Source organism: Cyprinodon tularosa, unplaced genomic scaffold (assembly GCF_016077235.1).
Source record: "Cyprinodon tularosa strain WSP-4 unplaced genomic scaffold, ASM1607723v1 ctg301, whole genome shotgun sequence".
Taxonomy (NCBI): Eukaryota; Metazoa; Chordata; class Actinopteri; order Cyprinodontiformes; family Cyprinodontidae; genus Cyprinodon; species Cyprinodon tularosa.
This window is the reverse complement of record NW_024039010.1, coordinates 267,371-292,421: the sequence shown is the minus strand read 5'-3', so window position 1 is coordinate 292,421 and position 25,051 is coordinate 267,371. Positions and strand designations below refer to the sequence as shown.

The 25,051-nt window shown below is 40.1% G+C and overlaps 1 protein-coding gene across 5 annotated transcripts in view; it reads left to right on the top strand.

The window, feature by feature from the left end:
* LOC119787790 (vacuolar protein sorting-associated protein 13B-like) overlaps nt 1-25,051 on the top strand; it is a 474,173-nt gene that overhangs the window by 325,500 nt on the left and 123,622 nt on the right. For all 5 annotated transcript variants that reach the window (XM_038291827.1, XM_038291828.1, XM_038291826.1 and 2 more), the window contains 4 exons: nt 3,374-3,715; nt 3,805-4,213; nt 6,503-6,640; nt 19,945-20,334. In XM_038291827.1, the coding sequence (XP_038147755.1) occupies nt 3,374-3,715; nt 3,805-4,213; nt 6,503-6,640; nt 19,945-20,334 (1,279 nt within the window). The remainder of the gene's footprint in view (nt 1-3,373; nt 3,716-3,804; nt 4,214-6,502; nt 6,641-19,944; nt 20,335-25,051) is intronic.

Below are 25,051 nucleotides of genomic sequence, written 5' to 3'. Positions count from 1 at the left end.
ACATGAGCGTGGTTGAGCAGAACAGATATGCAGGCAGGCATGCTTCTGCGTTTTATATTGCCCTTGTTCTTAGCCTTTGATGACACTGTTTTGAATAGGAAATATCTAATAAGTCAAGCATTCTGTCTAATGTGCTGCCAGTTGGTTTAGTATTTGCCTGGAGGTCTTGAAACAGTATCTCAGCCACAGCAATAATATACATTTAAAATTCTCATTGAGTGGGAGGGAGGGAGCAATATGGAGAAAAAGGAGGCCCAGCTGAGAATATATGCTGTAATAGTAACCATATGCAGGATGGAGTAGTAGATGAGGGTGGGATAAAATGGGACGCACCTTTGGTCCACGTCCTGTAATTTGCAATTTATCAAAATCACGCTTCAAAAAACAGCAGTAGTTAATTGAAAGTGATGTGGGATCCATTATGATGATTAAGGAAACATTGGATTGGCCTCATGGAGGCTGTTACCCTTTTGAAAATAGAGATTAATAGGCGCAAGTTATTTATCTAATGTTATTTCTTCAAACAATGCAGCCATAGAAGGAAACTTTCATTGATTCAGTAGTTTTTATAAATCACAGCATTTTATAATTTTGCTAAAACACTATTAAGGTATAGAGGACCTTCTTTTATTTCCGGGTGGATCATCAAAAGAAGTGGTCCTACTAACTGTCAATCATTCTGATGATATGTTTACGTAAGGCCGTCCTACACGCTCGTCCTGTTAGCTATATTTTTTCTGGGCATGCGCAGTTTCAGGCGTGTATATATCTGTGGTGAGCTACGGTTTCAGATAGTCATTGAAGCTCACCTTTCTCACCGCGGTTCTTTGAAAATGGCCGAAGGTCGTAAGAGAAAAAGTGTCTACGAAGTGTATGAGAAGAAAAAAAGGGCCTCATAAAAGGCAGACATGTATATAAATGTACTCTTTATCAAAAGTTAGAAAATTTCTATTTAAAAAAAAACCCTGTCTTAAAATCTGTGGGGTTTTTTTCATTATCTTATGCAGGCCAGTTAGATGTACGTCAGCCTGAACACCTAAATTCAGCCAATCATATATCAACAGTCATCTGTCAATTTTTCTCAGTCATAGCATCTTGATTCATATGTCGCAGCTAATATACGCAAATGTTGAAATAAGAACTAAGAATCATTCTATGTTAACATTGAGTTATGTCCCAGTGTTCACAGGGATGGACGTCTGTCTTCGGCAGGCGTAGACCATTGTAATTTCCCATTGAGAACCTACTAGCACTAAGTTGCTAACTGGTTAGCAAAATGCTTCCGATGAACCGGCCACAATCAAACATGCTTGCGACCCTTCAGCAACAACAATACCTACCCCTTGATAATCAACCAAACACATTCACTTTATTCACTAGTGTAAAGTCGTGCACCACTCGGGAGATTTCGGAAATGCAACAGTTGGAACAGCCGCTTCCCGACGACTTTAAATGGAGAGGGTGTGTCTTTTAAAATCTCCACAATACCTTAAAGTTGTTTGTTTTTTTGTTTTTTGTTTTTGTTCTGCAGCCTCCAGTTCATTGTACTTTACTATTTTAGAACAATTTCGTTTTATGACCTGTCCTACATATTCTTGATGGACCTGATTTAGTTTAGTCTTTTTGCTCTCATTGCTGTTCAGTCACACCAGCTGGGGGGTTTCTTCATGGCTTGAGGATGACTTGCCTTGGTAGCATTTTACTTCAATGCCCCAACCCCAAAAAAACCCACAAAACTCTGTCGCTTTGATTTACATCATCTGATGCTGGCAGCTTGTTATTGCCTCAATGGCAGGAGCCCTCCTGACAACAGCTAACCATGACTGGGCATAAAATCTAAAGTGATTCAAAGACAATACCACAGTCACTCAAAAAATAAACAAACAACAAAACATTTTAATAAAATGGTATTGCAAGTATTGCAAAAAGATGAAAATTGTTTTTGGGGGGAGTTTTTAAACCACAGAAAAAGTCCCAGAGCATGGCTTAAATATGTCTGTGGCCTCTTCCCCTGCTCTTCTTCTCTGCCTTTTCTGACTGTTGGTATTTGGTTTATGCATTTATGAACCCACAAAAGAAACAAATGTGCAAATTCTTAATTTTTCAATAAGCTTTAAATATTTCCTATGCCGAAAGGGTCAAAAGAGGTAGGAGCCAAACGAGAACAGATTGAAACAGAAAGAGGCTCTACCATGCAAACTTATATGTGCTGCTAGTGGTGTAATGAAGCTTAACCCCTTGAGCCTGGCAGCACCGGTACAGGGCCAACTGACAACTGTTTATCTATTTATAGAAATGGCCAAAAAACACTCACATGGTGTTACGTCCAAACACCTTTCAAATCTCTCAGACATGTTTCAAAATAATTTTTTCACAAGTACTTTTTGTTTTATAGCTGTGTAAACAAACACAAATCAGATTTCAAATTCCACCTGACATGTGACTCTGCTGGAGTAATGCAAAGGCAGGTCTTCATTTTTAGCCACACCCCCATTTGAAACTAGAGGGTCAGACCTTTCTAAGGAGGGGTCGGAGGTAATTGTGCGACCATTTCAGGTGATGTAACTGGAATGCATTATGTAAGCTTGCTCTATTATTCTGTTATTCGGTTTGGTGAATAACAGAAACAACAGCTAAATCTTAGGAGCAAAGGCTTTGTCGTATGCAGAACGTCTCCAATAATGTAAATCAGCATATTTGTCTGATCAGATTCCCTTTAGGAGTTGAAAAATGCATTTTTGCACTTTTTGGCATTGTGCCAAAATCTAATTTCTGCCTAGCACACTGCCCACTAAAACCTTTGTGGAACAACTATCCTTCAACTTATTCAGTCCAAGTTTGCTTGAGTTATAGTCAAGATGTAGATCTATAAAGTCTGAGGGTTCACCCAGAGTTTCAAATTGACTTTCATGGTGTTTTGCAGTGTTTTGGAATAAAATTTGGCGAAGCTAAATATTTTTTCTTTTTTCTTTGTTTCATCATCTATAAATCACACTTTGTGACATTTAAAACAGTGGTTCCTGAATGCCTTTCTGTCACACAAATACAAACAATTGTATTTCCAATTTGTATTTTGGGAGCTGTACTTGCTTTAATTGACATACTGTACTGTATGTAATTTCTGGCAGAATTTTCTCCTAAGACCCTAAGGGATTAAGGGGTTAAAGCACACACCTTAAAGTCTGGACTCTGTATTGAAAGCTTGCTTTTCTATCAGCAGAAGAATCACATGTTGACAGCATCTGGGTTGGGGATTATCAGACGTTTTCCTAAGGAATGTTGTGGTGTTTTAATTCTCTTGGATCAAGATTCATTTTAATTTTTTCCCACTGGAGATGTTGAGGCACTAACATAATTTACTTTCTTTAAACAGGTAAGGAGACAAGACCAAAAGGGCGCCCACCAAGCTCCTTCAGCAGGTGCGGATTGCTCATCTCGCCACAGTGGGACTGGACAAGACAGCGGCTTTGGCAGCGACAGCGCCCACATTCGCATCGTCCAAATAGAGCAGCAAAGCGGGACCAGTCATCATTGCATCGCCAGGCCGTCTCGCAAATCAACCATCACTAAAAACCTCACCTTCATCCCTTTTGACATCTTTCTTACTGCCAGTAAACTATCTGTAATGACTTATCATTGTTCGAGTACGCCTAAATCTCTCCTTACATCGTCTGATGCACCCTCTACACCAGAGAAGAAAGACCCTGAGGATAAGGTAAAGAGATTGATTAGGGTGTAAATAAAATTGAATATCATTTCAGAAGCACAAAGCATTACTAACTGATCATGATCTGTGCTGTTTAGGTGGGGAAGAGCCTCCTAAATCATCCTGAGATCATGTCGGACTCTCCCTCAGCTTCCCCAACTCCTGAACAAATCCCTGCTGTCCAGGATTCCCTTGCTGTGCTGACTGCAGACGACATCCTCAACAGCAACACCTCCCAGCCACCTTCTCCACTAATTAAAGGAAGCTTGCTTTCACTTGATGGTCTCCCCACTCCGACCCGCTCCTCAGCACGCCAAGCCCTAGGCCTTACCATAGTGAGGCAGCCCGGGAGAAGAGGGACAGGTGATCAGGTGTTAGAGCCACTGTTATTCCTCCAGCTTATGCAGCCTTCAGTTCTACTTAGCTGCCATCACCGAAAGCAAAAGATGGAGCTTTCTGTGTTTGACGTGTCCCTGAGAGGAGTGCCTTCTGACTACAAGTGCCTAGGTGAGACAGTTTTCCTTGTAATAATATTCTGTGCAGATCTTGTTTTCAAGGGTAGAGACACATCTGTTAGAATATTCCACCTAAGCTTTTTTTTTTTTGTAAAGCCTTCAAATATTTAGATTGCTTTTCAAACATAACATCAGCAGTGAATTATTATTTAAATAAAAGATTCAAAAGAATTCGCTGTGATGAGTTTAATTCTGACTTTAGAAATTTACGCCAGAGTTTAAAGGGGCTAGCATGGATCTAAGTTAATTCCCTAGAGGAGAGGTCATGGATTAGCGGACCAGGGTCCGGATCAGGACCCACCTGCTGGTTAATCTGCACCCAACCTGATTTAAAACATATATAAATTATCGCACGTTGTCCAACGACAGTGTCAAACTTCACTTGCGCCGCTTCTCCTTTTAATATGGTAAAGCCATACCGAGCTTCAATGAGCTGCTGTCAGTCTGGGTTGCTGCTGCTGCTACTTTTAGACACAGCAGGCAAACCTGTGGCAAGCCGGGCGATGGGAAAGAAGGAGAAGATGATGAGAAAAAGAGAGCAGAGAAAGTGCAGACTGCTGTAAGAACTGCGGTGAACTGGTGACAGAAAATTTAAATGCCGTGCTCAATCATCATTGAGCACGGCATTTAAGCGTTTGTCCTGTTTAAATCGAGTCTCAATGGAAATCCAGCACTGGGCGAGATGAGCTGACATAAACAGCCGTGGCGCCATCTGTTGGCAATACCGCAGAGCTATCAAGAGGCCAGATGGTGACTACTAAATAGAGTCCAACTGTCCCACAATGCTATAAAGTAAAGCAGCAGCTTGGCGACTCTAAGATAAGTTAAAAAGTTAATCCTCCTGTCAGAACATCGAGGGAAAAGAAACTTCCTGTTCCAAACAAACACTAACAGCAACAAAGGAATAATCAACCAATCAATCCATCTGTCAACCAATTTATACTGTTTGTACTCAGACTGTAAAACTGAGAAAATCATTGCTATCATTGTTATCAGCAGTAATAATGAGATCAATCCTTTATAGGGCACTCAGTGAAATACTTTGAAAATCAAAATTTCAAACCAATAGTGGTATTGGAATCCAGGACAAAACCTTATTACCTTTGTAACATAAATAAATATGTATATTTTGATGTCAAAAATCTATGTACCTGTAATAACTAGAAACACCAACCTGCACGAATATATTAAGAAAAATAACAAAAGTGCTTCTACAAGAAATTCATGAAAAACACTGAGTGAAAGAAACACATTTTTTTTTTTTTTTTTTTTGGTACAACATAACCTTAGAGGCATTAATGCTGATACTGGTACTTGCATTTTTTTAGTTTGTAAACCTAAATATAATTGTTAACTAGGCTTATTAACTTTTTAACTTTACTTTTTAGATTTTTAATTAGCTTTTTACCTTTTTTTCTGAACTTGTTAAGTTTCTTTTCAAATTAATTCACGGTAGGTAATATATCATTCAAGGGCTCATTTAATTAGTCAAAAAAAAAAATCAGATGTACAGCCTTGTAGCAGAATCTTTGCTGAATGGGGGGGGCGGGGGGGGGGGGGGGGGGTGACTCCATTTGTAAGGGTTATGCAAGTGATCAAAAACGGTAATTGCCTTATAAATGGTGAGCTCACTTACATGAACGCCTCTGCAGCTTCTGCTTCAGTGAAGACCAGCCATCATAATGTTTTCCCAGCTCTGTTGGACTCTCATCGCTCTGGGAATGAAATATTATTTTTTGTATTTTTTAACACTGGATCTTATACTTTTCTTTATTATTTCCACACTTCCCTGGGAGGTGATAACTTGCTAAGCTGCTGTAGGCTACTTCCTTATTTCCTGACATATAGAGTTTTTTTTTTCACCTCCTTTGTTATTGTAAATATACATACAAGTCTTTATTTATTAACAAACTGAGCAAACATTAAGTTTGAAAGACTGAAATAAATAATATTCAATTCAATTCAGTTTATTTATATAGCGCCAATTCACAACACATCATTCCAAGGCACTTTACTGTTAGCTAAAAGGTAACTTTGAGTCTTCAGCTCAGAAACAGTATCCACACTACGCTGCTGTCAGCCTTGTATAACTCCACCATCCTTTTTTTCTGTTTGGAAAAACGACTGGAGTTTTGGATTTTCTGATCTAACTTTCCTTCTAAAGGGACCATATATCTGAACATTGCCAGTTTCTGGTCATCAGCTGTTTTATTGTTGTTTATCTATTACAAAATTCTTTTCACTCAGAGTCCCTTTTTTTGTCTTTTCCCTTGTTGTTCAGACCCAGGAAAGACTCTTCCAGAAACTCTGGACTACAACGTGCCCTGGCTGCAGACAGTGGCAGCGGAGGTCGACAGTAGAACAGGCGTCCCTCCTCCTCTGCTTTGCTTCCAGATCAAAGATTTCCTCAATGGACCAGGTGAGATTTACACACACTTCACATTCTGCACTGTCCTCTCACCCGGCCGCAACAAACCCTGTGCTGAATATGAGCTTTAAACTGTGTAATAATATTATTCCTTCATCAAAATCATGCCTTAGGGGGTACTTTGCTTGAATTATGTATGTGTGAATAGACATTTCCACCAATCTTTTTATATGCGCATTTTGAAGTATCACATTAGAAAACCTTGTTGGAAATGGCAGAATTCGAATAACCTGACTACATTTCCCAATAAAGAGCACTAGAGAGGTGATGGAAACATTTGTCAAATAAGTTCTGCCAAACATTTACCTCACATGACTGATCAGCTGTTTCTGCTGCCACATTAGAATCACACTTTCTCTCTCTGGACGTCTCTAAAAGGCATGAACCGTAGATAATACTGGCAGTCATGATAAAGTAACTAAAACTCGCTTAGATCCACCACATTCATTGAAAACCTCCGTCCAATACTGATCTTTGGTCTGCGCTAACATGCTACCTCTACTTCCTGTTTATTACAGCCAATTGTAATCTAAACGTATGACAACATGATGCTCTGCGTCTATCAGTTCAATCTAATAGATGGAAACATGTCTAATTCATGTTTTCTTATTTTTCAACATTTTAAAAGTTCACTTAGAATCTTGCATGACTTTCGGTGGCAAACATGGCTAGTAATGCTCATGAAGTCTGATGTCTGAGAAGCAGCCTCTTCAATTCAGTTCAGCTTATTTATATATGGCTCCAGTTCACAGCATATTTCATGTCAAGGATAAGCCTTCTGCTCCAGGCCGACGGGGGTTCAAGGAGTCATAAGATTAAGTTGACCCTCTCCATTCCAGGAAGCACTGGCCTTGCCCACACTGCACCTGCACATTAAACATCACACCCTGATCATTTGATGATCATGTGAGGCAGAATACATTTATTTCTGCTTAAATTGAGAGGAGGTGGCTCATTTAAAAGCTAATCTGCCCTGTGACAGCAACTGATCCTTCTATAGCTAGTGTCTCAGGGCCTGATAAACTAATGTACCAAAGAAGGGGTGCTAAACTGAATGTGTCATTTATCTAACATGTGCTTTAAGTTAGCAAGTAATATATGATCTACAGAAGTTGCCTCACAAATGTTAAGATGTGCAAATCATAAGCCTCCCTTATTAAGGCCCTTTTTAAATGGTAGTAGAGAGAATAACTAATACTACTAAACAAATAAATGCCTCATAATATCAAAGGCAACATTTCATCATATAAATGCCTATAGATTACCTTAAAAGGCTCAAAAAGCAGGATATAGAAGCTTTAAGTATGGTTATACTTTGCTATAGTTCCCATCCTACAGACTTTAGGACCCAGTGGTTATTTTTCCATGATTGTTTTGGCAAATAAATCAAAGATAACAGGGTTTTAATATAGATGGATATATATATATATATATATATATATATATATATATATATATATATATATATATATATATATATATATATATATATATATATATATATATAGTTATTGCACAGGGTATCAAATAGTATTTGCACATTATACATTGCACAAGTTATTGCGGTTGTAGTGTTGCATTGTGGATACTGGTTGTAGCAGGGATAAATGACCTGCGGTAGCACTCCTTTTTACCAACAGGGTGTAAACGTCTTTCACTGAAGGAGCTGCTCAGCTCCTCTACAGTCTGGTGCAAATGGTGAGAGGTGTTGTCCATGATGGATGTGAGCTTGGACAGCACCCTCCTCTCAGCCACTTCCTCCATTGAGTCCAGAGTGCAGCCTTGGACAGAAACGTCCTTTCTCACCAGTTTGTTCAGTTTCTCTCTGTCCCTCTCTGCGCTGCCAGGGGCTCAGCAGACGATAGCATAGAGGAGGGCTGAGGCCACCACAGTCATACAAGGTTTTAGGCATGGGCCTGCTCACTCCGAGGGACCTCACCCATGAACACCCGTTGTCCAGGTTGCAACCTGGACATGTCCTGCTCCTAAATGTTCACAGGGGGAGTGAGGCGGGGGTCTTGTACTAAAGTCGATCACCGTCTCTTTGGTCTTACCAGCGTTAAGACACAGGTGGTTCTTCTCACACATGTCCACAAAGTTCACGATGACCAATCGATATTCCAGCTCGTTCCCCTCAGAAACACAGCCTACAATAGCCGAGTCATCTGAGAACTTCTGGAGATGGCAGCTATTGCTGATATTTTAAGGTAAATAAAGGGAAAACATTTGAACGGTCTGGGTGTTTGTATCCATCCGTTTAGCATTTCTGTCAGGAAGTTTGGGAATCCCTGTTTTTAATTTGAACTGACGTCTACTTCTTCTTTTGTGCCAAATGTGGAGGTTTGAAATGTTTTAAATATTCAAATAGCTATTTTTAGACTGATATGATATCCATATGAGCAGAATTTAGGTGGGTTTGACATCCTGCCCAAATGTAACTACAATGAATAAATGTTTGAGTGGGCTGTTGGGGTCTTTGTGTGCACACCCTTTTTATCCCTGTGAGGGTTTCCTTGAGAAAGTGTGTAGGCGCAGGAGGCGCAGGTCATCCTTCAGCTCACTGAGTCCAAGCCAGATGTTGCAAATACTTACACACTGTCATGTTAACTACAGAAAAACCTTGATATATAGACTGTCCTTCTTCCACATGCATGCAATCATTGACAGATACTGTGCATATGCAGAAGAACGAGCTCCGGGATGAACTCTGGGTGTTAAGGATGGTGGCTGCAGTGCGTTTGCACAATCGCTTCTCCACTTGTTTTTGTCTCCTTTTGTCAAGTCAGATCCTTAAGCTTTTCTGTCCTCCTAAAATCACAAAACACGACACGCATCTCTCAATGCAGCCCAGCAATCATAGAGTACAGCAGGCCGGTCCAAATCTTAATGTGCCGGATGACAAAAGCAGCAGAGTTATGTGTCCAGTGCTCTACGTAGAAAGAAGTAAACCAGAACTTCACAAGGTCTTTAGACTTACAGTGCCTTGCCAAAAAGTAAAAAATAAATGTAACCACTTTTGCATTTTTTTTTCATATTATTGCCGCAAACCTGAGTGTATTTCACTGAATAAAATCCAAGCAACAATTGCTGAAGTCACTTAATTGCAAAAGGGTGTTAAGAGTTTCAGCGAATTGTACTAGCGTTATGTTACCATGTGTTTAATTAAGTTTAGTGAAATCTAGATGTTCAATTCAATTCAGTTTATCTATATAGCGGCAATTCACAACACATGTAATCTCAAGGCACTTTACGAAATATTAAATACATCATACAGTCTAACTGATTCAAAGTTTTGTATCTAAGGAAAACAAATTTTAATTCATAAAATCATCATTGACTCATTGATGAAATTTTTCACACTAAGCATGCTTGTAGTGACAGTGGAGAGCAAAAACTCCCTTTTAACAGAAAGAAAACTCTAGCAGAACCAGGCTCAGTATGAGCGGCCATCTGCTGAGGCCGACTGGGGTTCAAAGAGACAGTAGCATAGATACATAAGGTTGCTTTCAACCAGCTCCACAGGCAGCCCCGTCCAGGAAACACACAGCCAGGCAGACGAGCTCCGAGCCAGCTCCCATGTCAGCGGAATGAAGAAAGAACTTACAGTTAGTCACAGTCAGATAAATAGGACTACGCTGAAAAACAGGCCAATCTCCTACATCTCTAAACAAAGGTGTTGATGGCAGCAGCACAGCTGATATTTCTCTTCAGGATGGAGTCACAGCCAGACAGGAACAGACGATTAAGGGCTCATATATTCTTTAGAACAGATTATTTAACTCCTCTTTAGAACAACTTAAAGTTGTTCTTTATTCATCCTCTCCACTCCACCCATTTCTTCCTCCTTTTAAGCATATATGCTAATTTAGCCCACTCCCATTTATTTGGTCCTTTTATAACTTTGATATAAACTTTGATCTGGAGGGGCCATTTTTCGTTGCTTATACGTAAAGATCAGACTGAGCCAGTAAGATGTTGCATAGCACAGAAGTAGGTACCATTCTGTTTTTATGAGGTAAAAAAACAGCAGCCCTCTAAGGTCCACCAGCAGAGGGGTTCCTCATGAATGTGTGCAAATCAGCAGCTAAATGTGTTCAACATTTCCTCAAGCATTACGCTGACTGTAACTCAGGCTAACGGTTTAAATACAGCGTCGTTTCGACAGACGCTAGGAAAGGCAAGTTCATTTATAGAGCTTATTTCAGTAGCAAGATTATTTAATGTGCGTGCTGTACATGGAAAAACATAATAGGAAATCACTAAGTACTGAACACGAATAATTAAAGAGAATTACAATTAATACTTAAAATCATAAGATGATAACGAAAATTAACAACTAAGAAAAAGGATTGGAAGCTTAACAACAAACTAAAACTAAACTACAACTTCAGGTTTCAGCACTGTCAATGTTTTCTGGGAGTTTATTCCAGATTTTTAGTGTATAAGAACTAAACGCTGCTTCGTTTCTGGGTCTGCAGAGTAGATTTGATACAGAAGACCTGAGAGGTCTGGGTGGGTCAGACTAACAACATGTCTGTTAGGTATTTGAAGCTAAGCTATGCAGTGATTTATAGACAAACAGCAGTATTTTAAAGTCTTTCCTCTGAGCTACGGGGAGCCATTAAAAGACTTTAGAACCTCCCTGATGTTCTCATCTTTTTTATTTATAGTGAGGACACAGGCAGCAGCATTCTGGATCAGCTGCTGCTATTTGATCCATTTTTAGGGAGAACTATGAAGCCCCGCTGTAGTGATCAATGCTACGAAACATGAACACATAAATTAGTGTTTCAAGGTCCCGCTGAGATATTAGTCCTTTAATCCTCTTTAGGTGTTAAAAGGACAGATTTGTTCCTGTCTTATGAGCCTCTGAAGGTGCAGGTCTGAGTCCATCACTAAAGCCTTCTAGCTGGAATTAGTGAAACTGCTGCTAACTTTGTACAGATGTGTTGTCTGCAATACAAAGCAACCCGTTTTACTGAAATATGCTGGCAAGAACCTTAAACAGCAGCATTAAGACCATGGAACACAGCGGATGGGGCAGAGCTAAAACTATGGTGACATTTAAACCCTCATAAGGTCATAGAATAAAGTTACTAACTTTGAAAAAAACTTTGCAAAACCAACATGACATTAGTTCTTCATAAAATTACAGGTGATGAATTGATACATTTAAGACCCTATAGTCATAGATCCACAGCTCAGGAGGATACATTTGTTGACATGACAGCTACAGTAGTATCATCCATAATTTATCCACTTTCCTTGATGGACCATTGGCTGGTCCTTGGCTGGTCCCCTATAATTCCTTTTTAAACACCAATTTTTGTACTAAAAAATTCTCTCTGTCATGGTTTTTGGACATTAAGATCTAACGATAAGTGCCTTACCTGGTCAGAACCTATAATTCAGTTAAAGGGTGGAGTCAGAGTAAAGCAATTCAATTCAGTTTATTTATATAGCACCAATTCACCACACATCTCAGGGCCCTTTACAGTTCACCAGATCACAGAGTCAGATTGATTCAAAGTTTTCCTTCTAAGGAAAACCAGTGGATTGCATCGACTCATTGACTCTAAGGCAATCCCTAAATATGCATGCGCACGAGAAGGAAGGTGTCACTTCAATGCCTGGAAGTTGGAGGGGTTTTTGCTGGGAGTTGCAGGGAAGTGGGCTGGTGTTTGACTGGGAAGGGCCATTTTGAATGGCTGCTACTGAATGAGTCATGCACTTCCTTAAATAAACTAATTATTGATAAAAAGTAGTGCTGTCAAAATTATCGCGTTATTAACGCGTTAACGCGAGGCCATTTTAACGGCGATAATTTTTTTAACGTGAGATTAACGCTATGTGGTTTTATGGTACAATTTTTCCAAGTACATCCCGCTGCAGCCTGCGGGAAGGCGGGGCTATTTTCCCCCAGTCTATGCATTTCTCATAGGCTTCTAGAGCGGAGCTCCTCAAGGAAAAAAGACGCTCATACACTGGGTGACGCTAGTGCCTTTTCTTTAAGCCCCACCACCAACAAACAAGTTGAGTGTAGTAGCAACCTGAAATACGCTGAGAAAACTGATTACTGAGGTGAAATGGAATCTCGTAGCAGCACTCTTGCCGTCTGTGTACGCAACAGGTCGGTATCGCATGTGTGTGTGTGTGGGTGGGTGTGTCTGTGTGTGGGTGAGTGGGTGTGTGTGTGTTCTCATTTTTGTTAAGAGACTGAAAAGTAACTTTCTAGAGAGCATAGACTACCTTCATCTAGTGATGTCGGTCTATTGATTTTGATGTATTGATTGAAAATTGTTCATTATTACCTTGGTTAATTAACATCTAATGTTAACTCTACTAAATTTTATAGCAGTAGGGTAAAATGCTTGTCTTTGTTCAAAAGACTGTATTAACTGTAAAGACTGTCTTTTACATCAGCCTGTTTTCAGGGCCTTTTTTTTGCCTACATATTTGTTATTTTTTGCTACATGCCTCCCCATCTTCTTGCCATATGTTTCTATGGCATAAATCAGTATCTGTGACCTGTTTTCATTTTAAAAAAAGAACATTGGCACAAACCTAGCCTGTATGTATTTTTTTGTATGTCATCGAGAGTATTTAAATGATTTTCAATCAGGAAAAAAATGTGCGATTAAAATGCGATTAATCGCGAGTTAACTCAGGCATTGATGCGATTAATCGCGATTAAAAAATTTAATCGATTGACAGCACTAATAAAAAGCTTTAAGTCTGTTTGCCCTAACGTGTGCAAGAAGGGGTTCCTTTCAGCTCAAGTCGAAATCACAGTTTTTGGCTTTGATGAAAAACCTTATATGTGGTGGAAAACAAACACCAACAACTGATCCTCACCTGACAAAACATTGAGGAAAGCAGCATGTGGTGAATTCACTTTTTATTGGCAGGACAGGGAAACTTGTCAGACTGACAGGAAGATGGATAAACTAGAATAAGGCAGTACTTAAAAAAAAACCTTTTAGAGGCTGCAGAAGATCTTAGATTGGGGAAGATTTTAACCAGAAACATATGAGTAAAAAAATGACTATTTATGTGAAAATGGTCTAGTCAAAGTGCAGATCGTGTGCTGATTGTGTGGCAAGATTTGAAAAGTCTCTTGATGAGCAAAACTTATATTCATACATGACGGGCAGCAGCGACTAAAGTAAAGGTTGTTCTGGTTTTGTTAAGTTTTGTTAGGAAAGTTGGAAACAAATACATTGAAATGTGTGTTAGTCAGATAAAAAATATTTCAAGTGGCATAAATACTTTTGCAAAGGCACTGGGATTGTTGACTCAATCTTCAGCAAATACATCACTGACAGTTTGGAACAGTGGTCTGAAAACATGATGTGCGTGCAGGGACACAAATATTCCTTGAATCGTGTTATAATCATCTTCTAAGCAATGCGTAAAATGAAAAACATCTTTGAAAAAAAAAAATCTGTCAGGTGTTTTTCCTAAACCAGTAAGGAGCAGACCTTCCTTAGTGGTATCGTTTAGACGATAATCAGTCATATTTATTCAGTGTGCATACACACACAGACTTCCAACACAGTCCCAAATGCCTCAGACAGGTCCCAGGCTCTCTGTGAGGTTGCCGCAGGTCAGGCTCTGTTGGAAATATCTGAAATTGACCACATATGCTACTGGTTCTCCTTTATACCCCCCCACTCCCCCAACCACTTAGTCATGCAAGGCACACATTCACATTCTGAAATGTAGGTTGTTTAGTCCGATGACTCTCTGGAGGACAGGATCACCCCTTTCAGGATGATGGAGCAAAGAAAGAACTAGATGAAGCTGTGGAAATCATTTTGTTCTTGTTAAAGAAGCCACTGATCCTCAATGTTTAGGCAGGAGGAATCAAACATTATTGGTAAAATTCAAAGAGTTAAGCAACAAATTCAGAGAAAAGAGGAAAAGTTTCTAGGAATCTTCACCCATCCGTCCTCTTTCTTCATAAACGTCTTGTTTTGTTTTATGTGATGTGTATTTATCACATTTGGCAGTGCTCCTTTAATTCGACAATGCTTCACATTTGATTTATTTCAACCAGGCACAAACAGAGAGCAGACCGCCATGAGGCCATGTCTTAGTGTGTGTTTACAGCAATATGCTCTCAATTTCAGCAGCATTTATTCTGAAGGACCAATCAAAGCACCAACTCCAAGGATGCTGAGTGGGAAACACTTGTAACATGTGTACTGTAAACTGGATGGTGTTTTTAGCTCTGACCCTCACTCAGCAGCCGCTCATCGCACACACACACAGTCTGTCATAAACACAGCTAATGCAAAAACACGCGAGCAGGGGAGCTGGAGGCTACAGCACCAGGCGAAGCTTTCTGGATAATTGAAAGCAAGCAGGAGATGAAGATTGTCATCTTCCTCGCGTCTTGCCCTTAAACAGGTCAGTGTGACTAAAGATCAACCATCTCTTTATAGAGCAGCAGCAGGTGAGAGATTAACTAGAACAAATTGCAACCATTGCTTTCAGGTGTCTCTGCTTTTCTTCTAACGGTGAGTTCCTGAAAACATAGCGAGTTACTGTAGAGAAGCATTTGCCCCTTTGTGTCATCCAGAGCTCCTTTAATGTGAATCAGATGGCATTGAGATATGTGTCATCGGCCTTAAGGGCAATCAGGCGTTCTTCTAACTGTGGGATTCAGTAGATACCCCCCTCTCAATACTCTTACCCCTTACCAAACATGGCCTCCACATATGGGCCCCGGCCACTTGTTTCCGACTCTGGCTTTCTTCTGTAGAAGGGGCAAACATAAAAGTCAGCAGGAGAATTCAAAGAAGCAGCGGGATGAACATGAAGAAAACTCAACCACTGGTTCTGACCGAGGATGTTGTAGTCAAGACTACACCAACTAAGATCAAGGAGTACTGAGACAAGGCCAAGACCTCTACAGGTCTTGGCCTTGTCTCAGTACTCCTTGGTCACCGTTGGTGTGGTCTTCACTACAACTCTAGTGTTTTGTCATATATGACCTTGAGAAAAATGGAGAAAAAATACAACAACAGAAGGACCGGGTTAATAGTCCTATTAGCAGCCACCCTAAAGCACACATACCTACATAGGCTATTTTGCTGAAGGGTATCCTTGTGTGTATAGGTTTCTGTCAGACCCTAAAGTACACTGTCTTCAAGAGTAATAGAGGTTGACAACCGAGGAGGGCCAGCGTGAGGAGGGCCCTGGAGCATGTGAACAGCAACACAGAGCTCTACCTTTGGCTTTGCTGTGTGTTTTCCCGCTCAGAGTCTTTAGCTTTAAATATTGGTTAATGTGATGATGGAAGTCCATATTTCATTAGTAACATGCCCCCATAGCTCTATACCACTGCCGAATCTCTAAATAATGAGGAAAGGGAGACCTTACAAAAACATGAAGTTTTTTCTCTTTTATTTACAGAATATACACATTATTCCAACTTGAAATATTACTCATGAAAATGTATTCAGATGAGTTTTTAAGAAATTGACCTGTTATAGTTTGCAAGAAAAAGCAATGCAAGAATTAAAGAGAACCACATTTTATAACTATTGTCATTTACCGTAGCTTCATCTGTCCTGATGCTCTGTTGAGCTGTGGCATCAACCTAGAGAGAGGAACTAGCTGTGCTGCTATCGTCAACACCTTCAATTATATATGAAAGACCTGTGCCTGTTTTATAGTGTTTAGTCCAGTCTCTCTCCTATGTGCTCAGCTCTTACTGTTACTAACTGGAGTTGCTCTCTTTTTGATATGAAAAGTGGCTCGGAGCTCATTCAGCTCTTTATTTCCTAGACAAAGCCACCTGTGGAGTTAGTTACCCATTACCTTTTCTAACTTTTAGTAACAGCCATTCATAATGGCCCTTCCCAGTATAACGCCAGCTAATTGGCAGCCCACTTCCCTCCAAATCCCAGCCACTGAAGTGAACATCAATGCTTCAATATTCTCCGGTCTTCGTGAATCACAGTTGGCCTCAGCAGAAGACCGCTCACTGGTTCTGGTTCTGCTGGACGTCTCTTCTTGTTAAAAAGGAGTTTTTCCTCTCCACTGCCACTGCGTGCATGCTTAGGGTGAGGAATCGTTGTAAACAAAAAAATGCAAATATATGCCTACTGTTGCTACATGCTCATGCAGGATTAACAAAACCTGTAAAATCAATCCCTGGAGGCAATCAGCTGGTTTACTTTGAAGACTTTTAACCAATCTTTCTGTGATTTCAATGAATTTTCTTCAGAAAGTGCCTTGAGATTACATGTTTTGTAAATTGCCACTATAAACATGCACTAAACTGAACTAAACTGAAAAAAAACACTCTTTTGTTTCTAATAACATCAATCATATAAATCATCAACTATATTTAAGGTTTTGCAATGACTAAGCCAATTTAGGATGAGAGACGATCAGAAGCAGCGCTGGTTCCTTTTAAAGAAACCAGTAAATCATAAATGCCATGCTGACCACATGAGAGCTGAATTTATCCAACCGGTCACATCATAAACCAATATGCAGATCAGCAGGAGGCTTGGGGTTAGGTGCCTTGCCAAGAGGCACATCTGCATGTTGCCAAATGCTAAACGGCTACCCTTCCCTCATAGCCACAGTAGCCCAGAAGTATTCGTATTTTTCTTTGCTTCAGCTCTGATAGGAGGTTCAAACCAACGTAAGGCACCTTTTACTCTTAGAAGGGCCCTCATCACTAACTAGGCCTATAACCAAAAACCATATGTTCATGTTAAAATAGAGCAATATATGCCAAGTGTTAGCCCTTATGATGTGTATTTCATCCTTTCTGAGTTTTAAAATAATTTTTGCCAAACATCAATGGACTCCAAGGTTCAAATTGTATTCAATTAGGAATATTTGTGTCTTTTGCCTCTTGGTGTTCATTTCTTCAGTCCTTGGTTAATGCTATGACACAAATTCCAATTTAATAAAACATAATGCTGGCCTAATATGATATCTCTTTCTGCCATGTTTTGTTTGACCAACAAGACTTAAATAGGGCTGTGCTCATCACTTCATAAAACTTATTAAACAGGATTCAGTTCTCAGTAAAAAAAAAAACAAAAGTTAAAGTACAAAAATAATAAAAAATGCATCGCGCCAATTCACAACACATGTCATCTCAAGCCACTTTACAGTTCAACAGATCATAGAGTCAAACTGATTTAAAGTTTCCTATCTAAGGAAAACCAGTTGATTGCATCGACTCGAATGCAATCCCTCACACTAAGCATGCTTGCAGCGACAGTGGAGAGGAAAAACTCCCCATTAAGAGGAGGAAACCTCCAGCAGAACCAGACTCGGTGTGAGCGGCCATCTGCCGAGGCCGACTGGGGTTCAAGGAGACAGAAGCAGAGATACAAAAAGCAGCTGTAAAAGGCGGCTCCATCCAGGAAACACAGCTAGGCAGACGAGCTCCGACACAGTTTCCATGTCAGAGGTTGAAGAGAGCACATCCAGCCAGTCACATTTAGAGAAACAGGACTACACTGAAAAACAGGCCATGCTGCAACATCTATAAATAAATGTGTTGATGGCAGCAGCACAGCTGATATTTCTCTCCAGGATGGAGTCACAGCCAAACAGGAACAGACCAGATGAAGCTACTATGAGAAAAAGCAGAGAGAGCAGAACGTTAGAGATTAAACTAACAAATTCTGCAGAGTGGAAGAATAGAGATAGAATGAAGCAGAAGGATGAAATAGGGGTCCCTATGTCCTCCAGCAGTCTAAGAATATAGCAGCATAATCAAGTGCAGCAAGTGAATTTCAGGTTAAAAAAGAGGTAATAAACCGCTTGCCATTCAAGGCGGGGCTGAAAGGAACTCGGGAAAGAAGGGCAACCAATAATCTGAACCAGGCCTCCATGTGCAGGGAGCCAAGGCTGCTCCGGCCCTGACTGGCTGATCAGAGACATATTTCTGTGGTTACAGGGGATGATTAGGTGGCTGTTTAAGAAAAAGGGAAAGTTAGTAAAGAAAGGAAGCAGGATATATGAAAAAAAAAACAGACGTGTAGGAGAGAGGAGGTAAAAAAGAGGTGATCGGCTGAATATAAGCAGCTTATTTAACTGCTGGAAACATTCCTAATGATAAGTTAAGTAAAAATTATGTTGTTCCCCAGGAAGTCAGTGATTGAACTATAGATAGACTTCCTCTTTACAGCCAACCTTTATATAGAGCCACCGACTTACTTCCACTGTAATAAATCAGTTTGTTTCTTTGCTCCTGAGTGCACCTACCTGAGCAGGAGTCAGACAGAAAGCCCCTTTTAACACCAATTCCTCAATGACTGCACAACCAACAGCTGCACTTGTTTTTCATTGGCTTCCCCTCTCCCATCATCATGACAGAGTGGAAAAAATGGGCTAATGGAAGTGGCGTGAAACAGCATCGGGTTAATTTCTGTGTCTCTATAAATTCCAATCAAGTTTATGAGGGGAGCAGGAGGGAAAAGCACCTGATTTATGGAGCTGGCATGAAGAAGATATTTTCTCCTGTCGATCCACGGCATCACGTTGGGATGTTACAGTGAGAGGGCCGCTATGTGTGCGTATGCCTGTGGGATCACAGGGAGAAGGAGCGCTGAGACCGGGCTCAGCTTGGCATGCCGGTTCAGTGCACGCACACTTTGTGATCGGAGAGTTGGAGAAGAGCTCAAAGTTTGTTTAAGAAGTCCCAGTGCCATGTAGTTTCCCATGGGTTAGCTAGCTTTAGATCTGTTCAGAGAAAGAACATCATGGAGTGTCTTAAAAACCCCCCAGATGGAATCTGACCAGTTTACTGTGGGTTTTCCAAATTTGAAGGGAAGGTTGTAAACAGAAAAAGACCCCCAGCCAGCAGCAAACGTATCATCTGCATTTCTGTCCCTACTTTGACAAACATTAAAGCCAACTACTTTTATACTCAATAAGGTCTTATGTTGTATCATTAGAACAATTTTAATGCATTAGAAGGTCGATTTAAGGTCTATCTAATGCGGTTAATGTGTGGTTAAAAAGATATTTTGTGAAATACAAAGGAACATCAGAGAGAAGTTGTCAGCAGTGTTTACAACGGAGGGCGTCTTTTTATTGCCTTCCTAAAAGCTGTGCTCTCCGTGCTTCCTGGTGGGATTACTTCAAGGTTCAGCACATCATAAATACAAACAAGACTCCTCTCTGAAGAGTGCCTGTCCACCAAATGAACGTTGTTTGTGGCGGTACAGATCATAATAATGCTCTTTAATCTTGTTTTATCCTGTTTTTTTTCTCTAACTCTTATTTATTTTGTTTTTTTTTTCGTTCCACAGCGGAGGTCAACTTGGAACTCTCCCGCCCCCTGAAAGTCAACCCCACTCTGATCAAACTGGAGCAGGCCAAAGCCTACCTGCAGAAAGTTTTGCCGAACTACATGTGGGAAAGCTCCAGTAAAACAGCCTCGGCCTTTTCCTCTCCTCACTCATCTCCTAAAAAGACGCCTCACCGGGCCTTTCCTTCTCGTTTGGACCCACAACACGAATCCTCCTCCCTGGGTAAAGCCAGCAAGGCCAGGAACCTGTCCTTCCACAAAGTCTCTCTTCACACCAAACAGATTGTTGTAGTCATGGAGACGGATAACACTCCAATGAGACCCAGCGTGTCAGTATCAGTGTCGGCCATGACGGCTTGTCTGGTCATGAAGTTGGGACCTCGGATCGATGGTAAGGAAAACACTCTTTTTTCTTATCTCTTGTGCATTTTTCCAGCAAAATGTTTTTTTTTTATATTCTGTTCACAAGATTGAACCGAGTTTACTACAGCAAAATTATACAGTCAATACAATATATTTTCTTAATCTAAGAAATGTAAACATCTTACCTCCTTACAAAGATCAAGATCCAGGACCTTAAAGCATCCTTCCAATATAAAGCCATTATTTCTGCATATGTTTGTTGGTGATTGTTTTCAGTTACCTGAAAGCTGCCTCTTTTGAAACTTGCTTGAAGGTCATAGCCGCAAGTCTGGCTCCTCCCAGCCAGTAGGTGGTGCTCTCGTACCCACCAGTTTTAGTTCCGTTTGTAAGGTAATTACCAAACATTTAAAGGAGTCATAACCTGGTGTTTTACATACCAGATCCTTCTGAAATTTTCTTTAGATTCATGTTTATTATTTTTTCAGATAAAAAAATTAAATAGAGCTCACTCTGACAGCTTAATACGCACTCAAACGGATGTAGCATTAGCAACATTAGCACACTGCCGAGGTTCTCTTTGAATACTGAAAACAAAGAAAAGTCACTCAAGCAGCAATTCTTAATTCATTTCAATTCAGTTTATTTCTATGGCACCAATTCACAACACATGTCATCTCAAGGCACTTTACAGTTCACCAGATCATCCAGTCAAAATGATTCAAAGTTTTCTATCTAAGGAAAACCAGTTGATTGCTTTGACTCTTGATTCAAAGGCAATCCCTCACACTAAGTATGCTTGTAGTGACAGTGGAGAGGAAAAACTCCCTTTTAACAGGCAGAAACCTCCAGCAGAACCAGGCTTAGTGTGAGCGACCATCTGCTGAGGCAGACTGGGATTCAAGAAGACAGAAGCAGAGATAGAAAAAGAAGTAGGGATACAAAAGGCAACTGTAAACCAGCTCCACAGGCGGCCCCGTCCAGGAAACACACAGCCAGGCAGACGAGCTCGGGGCCAGCTCCCATTGCAGAGGATGAAGGCGCTTTCTGACTGCCTGTAGGCTAGTACCTGATTGCTGGAATCGACTCTATTGGTAAATTAGCGACAGTTGTGGTGATAGCATGGCGCCTAACTTAGCACCCTCCCATGAATGACATCAGTCCAGGAGGAGGACAAAGATGGCGCTTTTTTTGGCTTTTCTGGTTTGAACAAAGATCCCACATGGAACAAACTTCGACACTTCCAGCTCTGGATTTTTTGAATGGCTTTAAGCGAAGCCAACACCATCAAACACGTTTTAACACGAAGAAGTTAGATTTCTGGGTGATAAACCTTTTCCTTACCTATCCAGAAGCAAAGCATTAACCTCTGTGTGGCTTCTGAGTCCCTTTGCTTCACTGATGCTCATCCTTGATTTGCTTCTCTTTAGTTTGGATCTGAGGAATATAAAGTGGAAAAGAAGCATTTCTCTGTTATGGAGCTGCAATGATCTGGAAACACCTGAGCTCTGTCTCACATGACTTCAGCCTATTACTTCTTTTTATCCAGAATCCTTCTGTGTCAACACTGGCATCATAACCAATATGTATATATTTTGGACCCATCAAACTACATAAACTATTTGTATACCTATTTTGTTGTTAAATTTATACTTAGATTCAAACTTAGACAACTTTAATTTGTCATTTTGTATACGCAGAGTGTATTCCATTTTAATGCAGCAATTTTGCACCAATCCAGATGTTCTGTTTGGTAAAATTTGTTGCTGTAACCTTTAATCAGGTATATTAAAAGAGTTCAAACTTACTTCTAGCCATTTTAGTTTTTAAAATATTCTTTCATGTGTTAGTCTGCTGTGGAATAGCTGACATCCTGTCCTTGACTCACACTGAAAAAGGATCAGAAAACAATCAACAGTAATTCACTCAACATTTTGTGGAATATTCCTGTATTTTAACATGCTCCCCCAACCAAATTACCCAGCCAAGAACTGTAATGTGAGATATTTGTGTTAGTGTTGTGGGATGCATGTATTTGATTGCGTTGATGTGGGTGAGTTGGGGTCTCAGAAAACAGGCTTTTCGTGCATTAATGTCCAAGTTTATTAGAGGAAGATGTTTGTTTTGTGTTGGGATAAAAAAAACCTGCCTTCATCAGCAATGACTGCTATCCAGAAGGCATCACAGTGTTTCCATTATAACAACCAGAACTTCTAAAGCTGATGTAGATGAAAGTTCCTCCCTTGTGCCCCCTGGGTGTGAGGCAGCTTGCTGTAGCAAATCACCACAGATCTCTCATTTCTTGGCAAGCAGTTCAGATTGAACAGTACATGGAAATCAGAGGATAAAAGGCAGTAGTGAACTGACATGCTACATGTAGTAGATAACAAGAAACAGTCTGAGTCATGATTTTGTAAGAAGAGGTTTTATACCTCGGTGCCGCTGAGCAAAACATCTTTTGCTGGAGGTTGAAGGACAGAGTTGGAGCGGGGCTTTTTAAGAGGCTGCATCTGTTTTACAGATGTTGTTAATATAGGGTTACTCCAGATAAAATGATTGTCAAAAATGTTAATTAAAACCTCAAACAATTTGCAGTTTGTTTACTCAAATCTGCATAACTGCACAGTGACACAATCGTCAGAGCGGCTGCCCTGCTCTGATTTTCACCAGCTTTCAGCTGTCATCTGTTTCTGAAATGTTGACTGTGAAAAACGCGGTTGACTTTCAATTGTTTGAAATCAGTGCAGTGAGAAACTTTATAGACACAATTCTGCCAACAAATATTCAAAACCGATCTAAAAATATAAGCTGTTTTAAAAGCTTTGCTCTCACTTGCACACAATCATACTTGTGTTTATAATGACGAAAGTAAATGAAGATAGATTAACTATCTTTATATGGATATTGTTAGCAACACTAAAATGTTAAAGGAGTCAATTCTGCCCCCAATCATGTTTATTACGGTCAGACTGGCTCGAGTTTGAAATCCTGTTTGTTGATGCAGCTTGATAATCAGAACAAGCAAGTTGATTCTTTACTTTTTAGATTCTCTTTAGCAGTCCTTTCTAAGTGTGCAATCTTCCAAACTTTCACAGCACTCTGCAGGTTACTTCATAAAACATATAACTTGAGCCAGAACCCAGAACCAACTCCTTAAAGGAATAGTACACCCAAAACATGATTAGCCTTCATTTTCTACTCACCCCCATGCTGAACAACACTCTGGAGTACTTTTTTGATATCTCAAATGCATCTGGAGATCTGGGAGGCTTCTTGCTGTCTGCTGACATTCAAATAATGGAGGTCTATGGTGTCCGAGACAGAAAGGTCCATAAAAGTCCACAAAAAACGTGTCAATATTCCTCCATACTGCTCGTCCAATGAATTCCAAGTGTCCTGAGTGGGTAGCGTCCATAATTTACTCGAAACGAAGTCATTTAGAATGTTTTTAGAGCATAAACAGTAGTGTATAGGATTTCCTGAAAGAGCGCGCCGGCGCGTTCATGACTCTACGGAAACCGCGGCAGACCAAACCGGATGAAATTGACTCATTCAAAAAATCACTTAGTAAAAATTACCCTGCTAATAAATTAGTGTGCAATCAAAAACAGAAAAATGATTTGAGATTAAATTGTCTATTCTTGGATATAAATACATTTTGTAACTTACTTTCTAACTATTTTAATTTATCTTTGTGCTTTAATGCTCCTTACTATTTACTAAAAACAACTGATTTTTAGTTTTCTGTTTTTAATGCTGTATTTTTATTATTATTATTTAAAGCAACATTGCATAACTTTTGACCCAAGTTTTTATCTTAAGTTTGAGATATAATAAATTAAATATTAGGTCAAAATTCAGCACCTGGTTCATATAGATGCTCCATGCAGGCTGCTCTTCTCAAATAGTTGCCTATAAAACTCGAGAGGGTCGGAGGCGTCACCAGCTCAATCATGTGACCCATTGCATCGCTTTACAGCAGTCTGAGCTCCTCTTAAACACCTCAGCCAATGTAGCTAAAAGCCAGTGCTAGACAGCAAAACCTATATGACCCGTACCTGTCCTGATTTTGTTTCTCTGATGAAGGATAAAGGGCTTAATGTGGCTTTGAATTTACCAGTAACTCTTTCTCAATCTGCTGGTCCATAGTAGTAGAGTTAGCAGTAGATAGTGGTGTTAGTCTGAATACTTTACTGTATGGTTTTAGCTGTCAAACTAAGACATAACCTAATTTTGGTGACTTTTGGGCTTTTAAAATAAAAACATTACAAATCTAACTAAAGCTAAGGAACATCCAGGTTGAAGTACCACCTTGGCTCATTCAACTTTTAAAAACGATAATGGTGCTATTCTGCATTAGCACCTAGTGTTAAAACAAGAAATAAATTATTAAGTAAAAAGTTTAAAATTAAATTTTTACTTCGTTTCACGCACGGCACAGAAGGTTCCCTTGCTTAAACCAGCATATGTCAAGGCCCGTCTTCAGTTTGCCAATGACCATCTGGATGATCCAGAGGAGTCATGGGAGAAAGTCATGTGGTCAGATGAGACCAAAATAGAACTTTTTGTTCATAATTCCGCTAACCGTGTTTGGAGGAAGAAGAATGATGAGTTCTATCCCAAAAACACCATCCCTACAGTGAAGCATGGGGGTGGTAGAATCATGCTTTGGGGGACTTTTTCTGCACATGAGACAAGGAGACTGCTCTATATCAGGGAGAGGATGACCGAGGCCGTGTGTTGCCAGA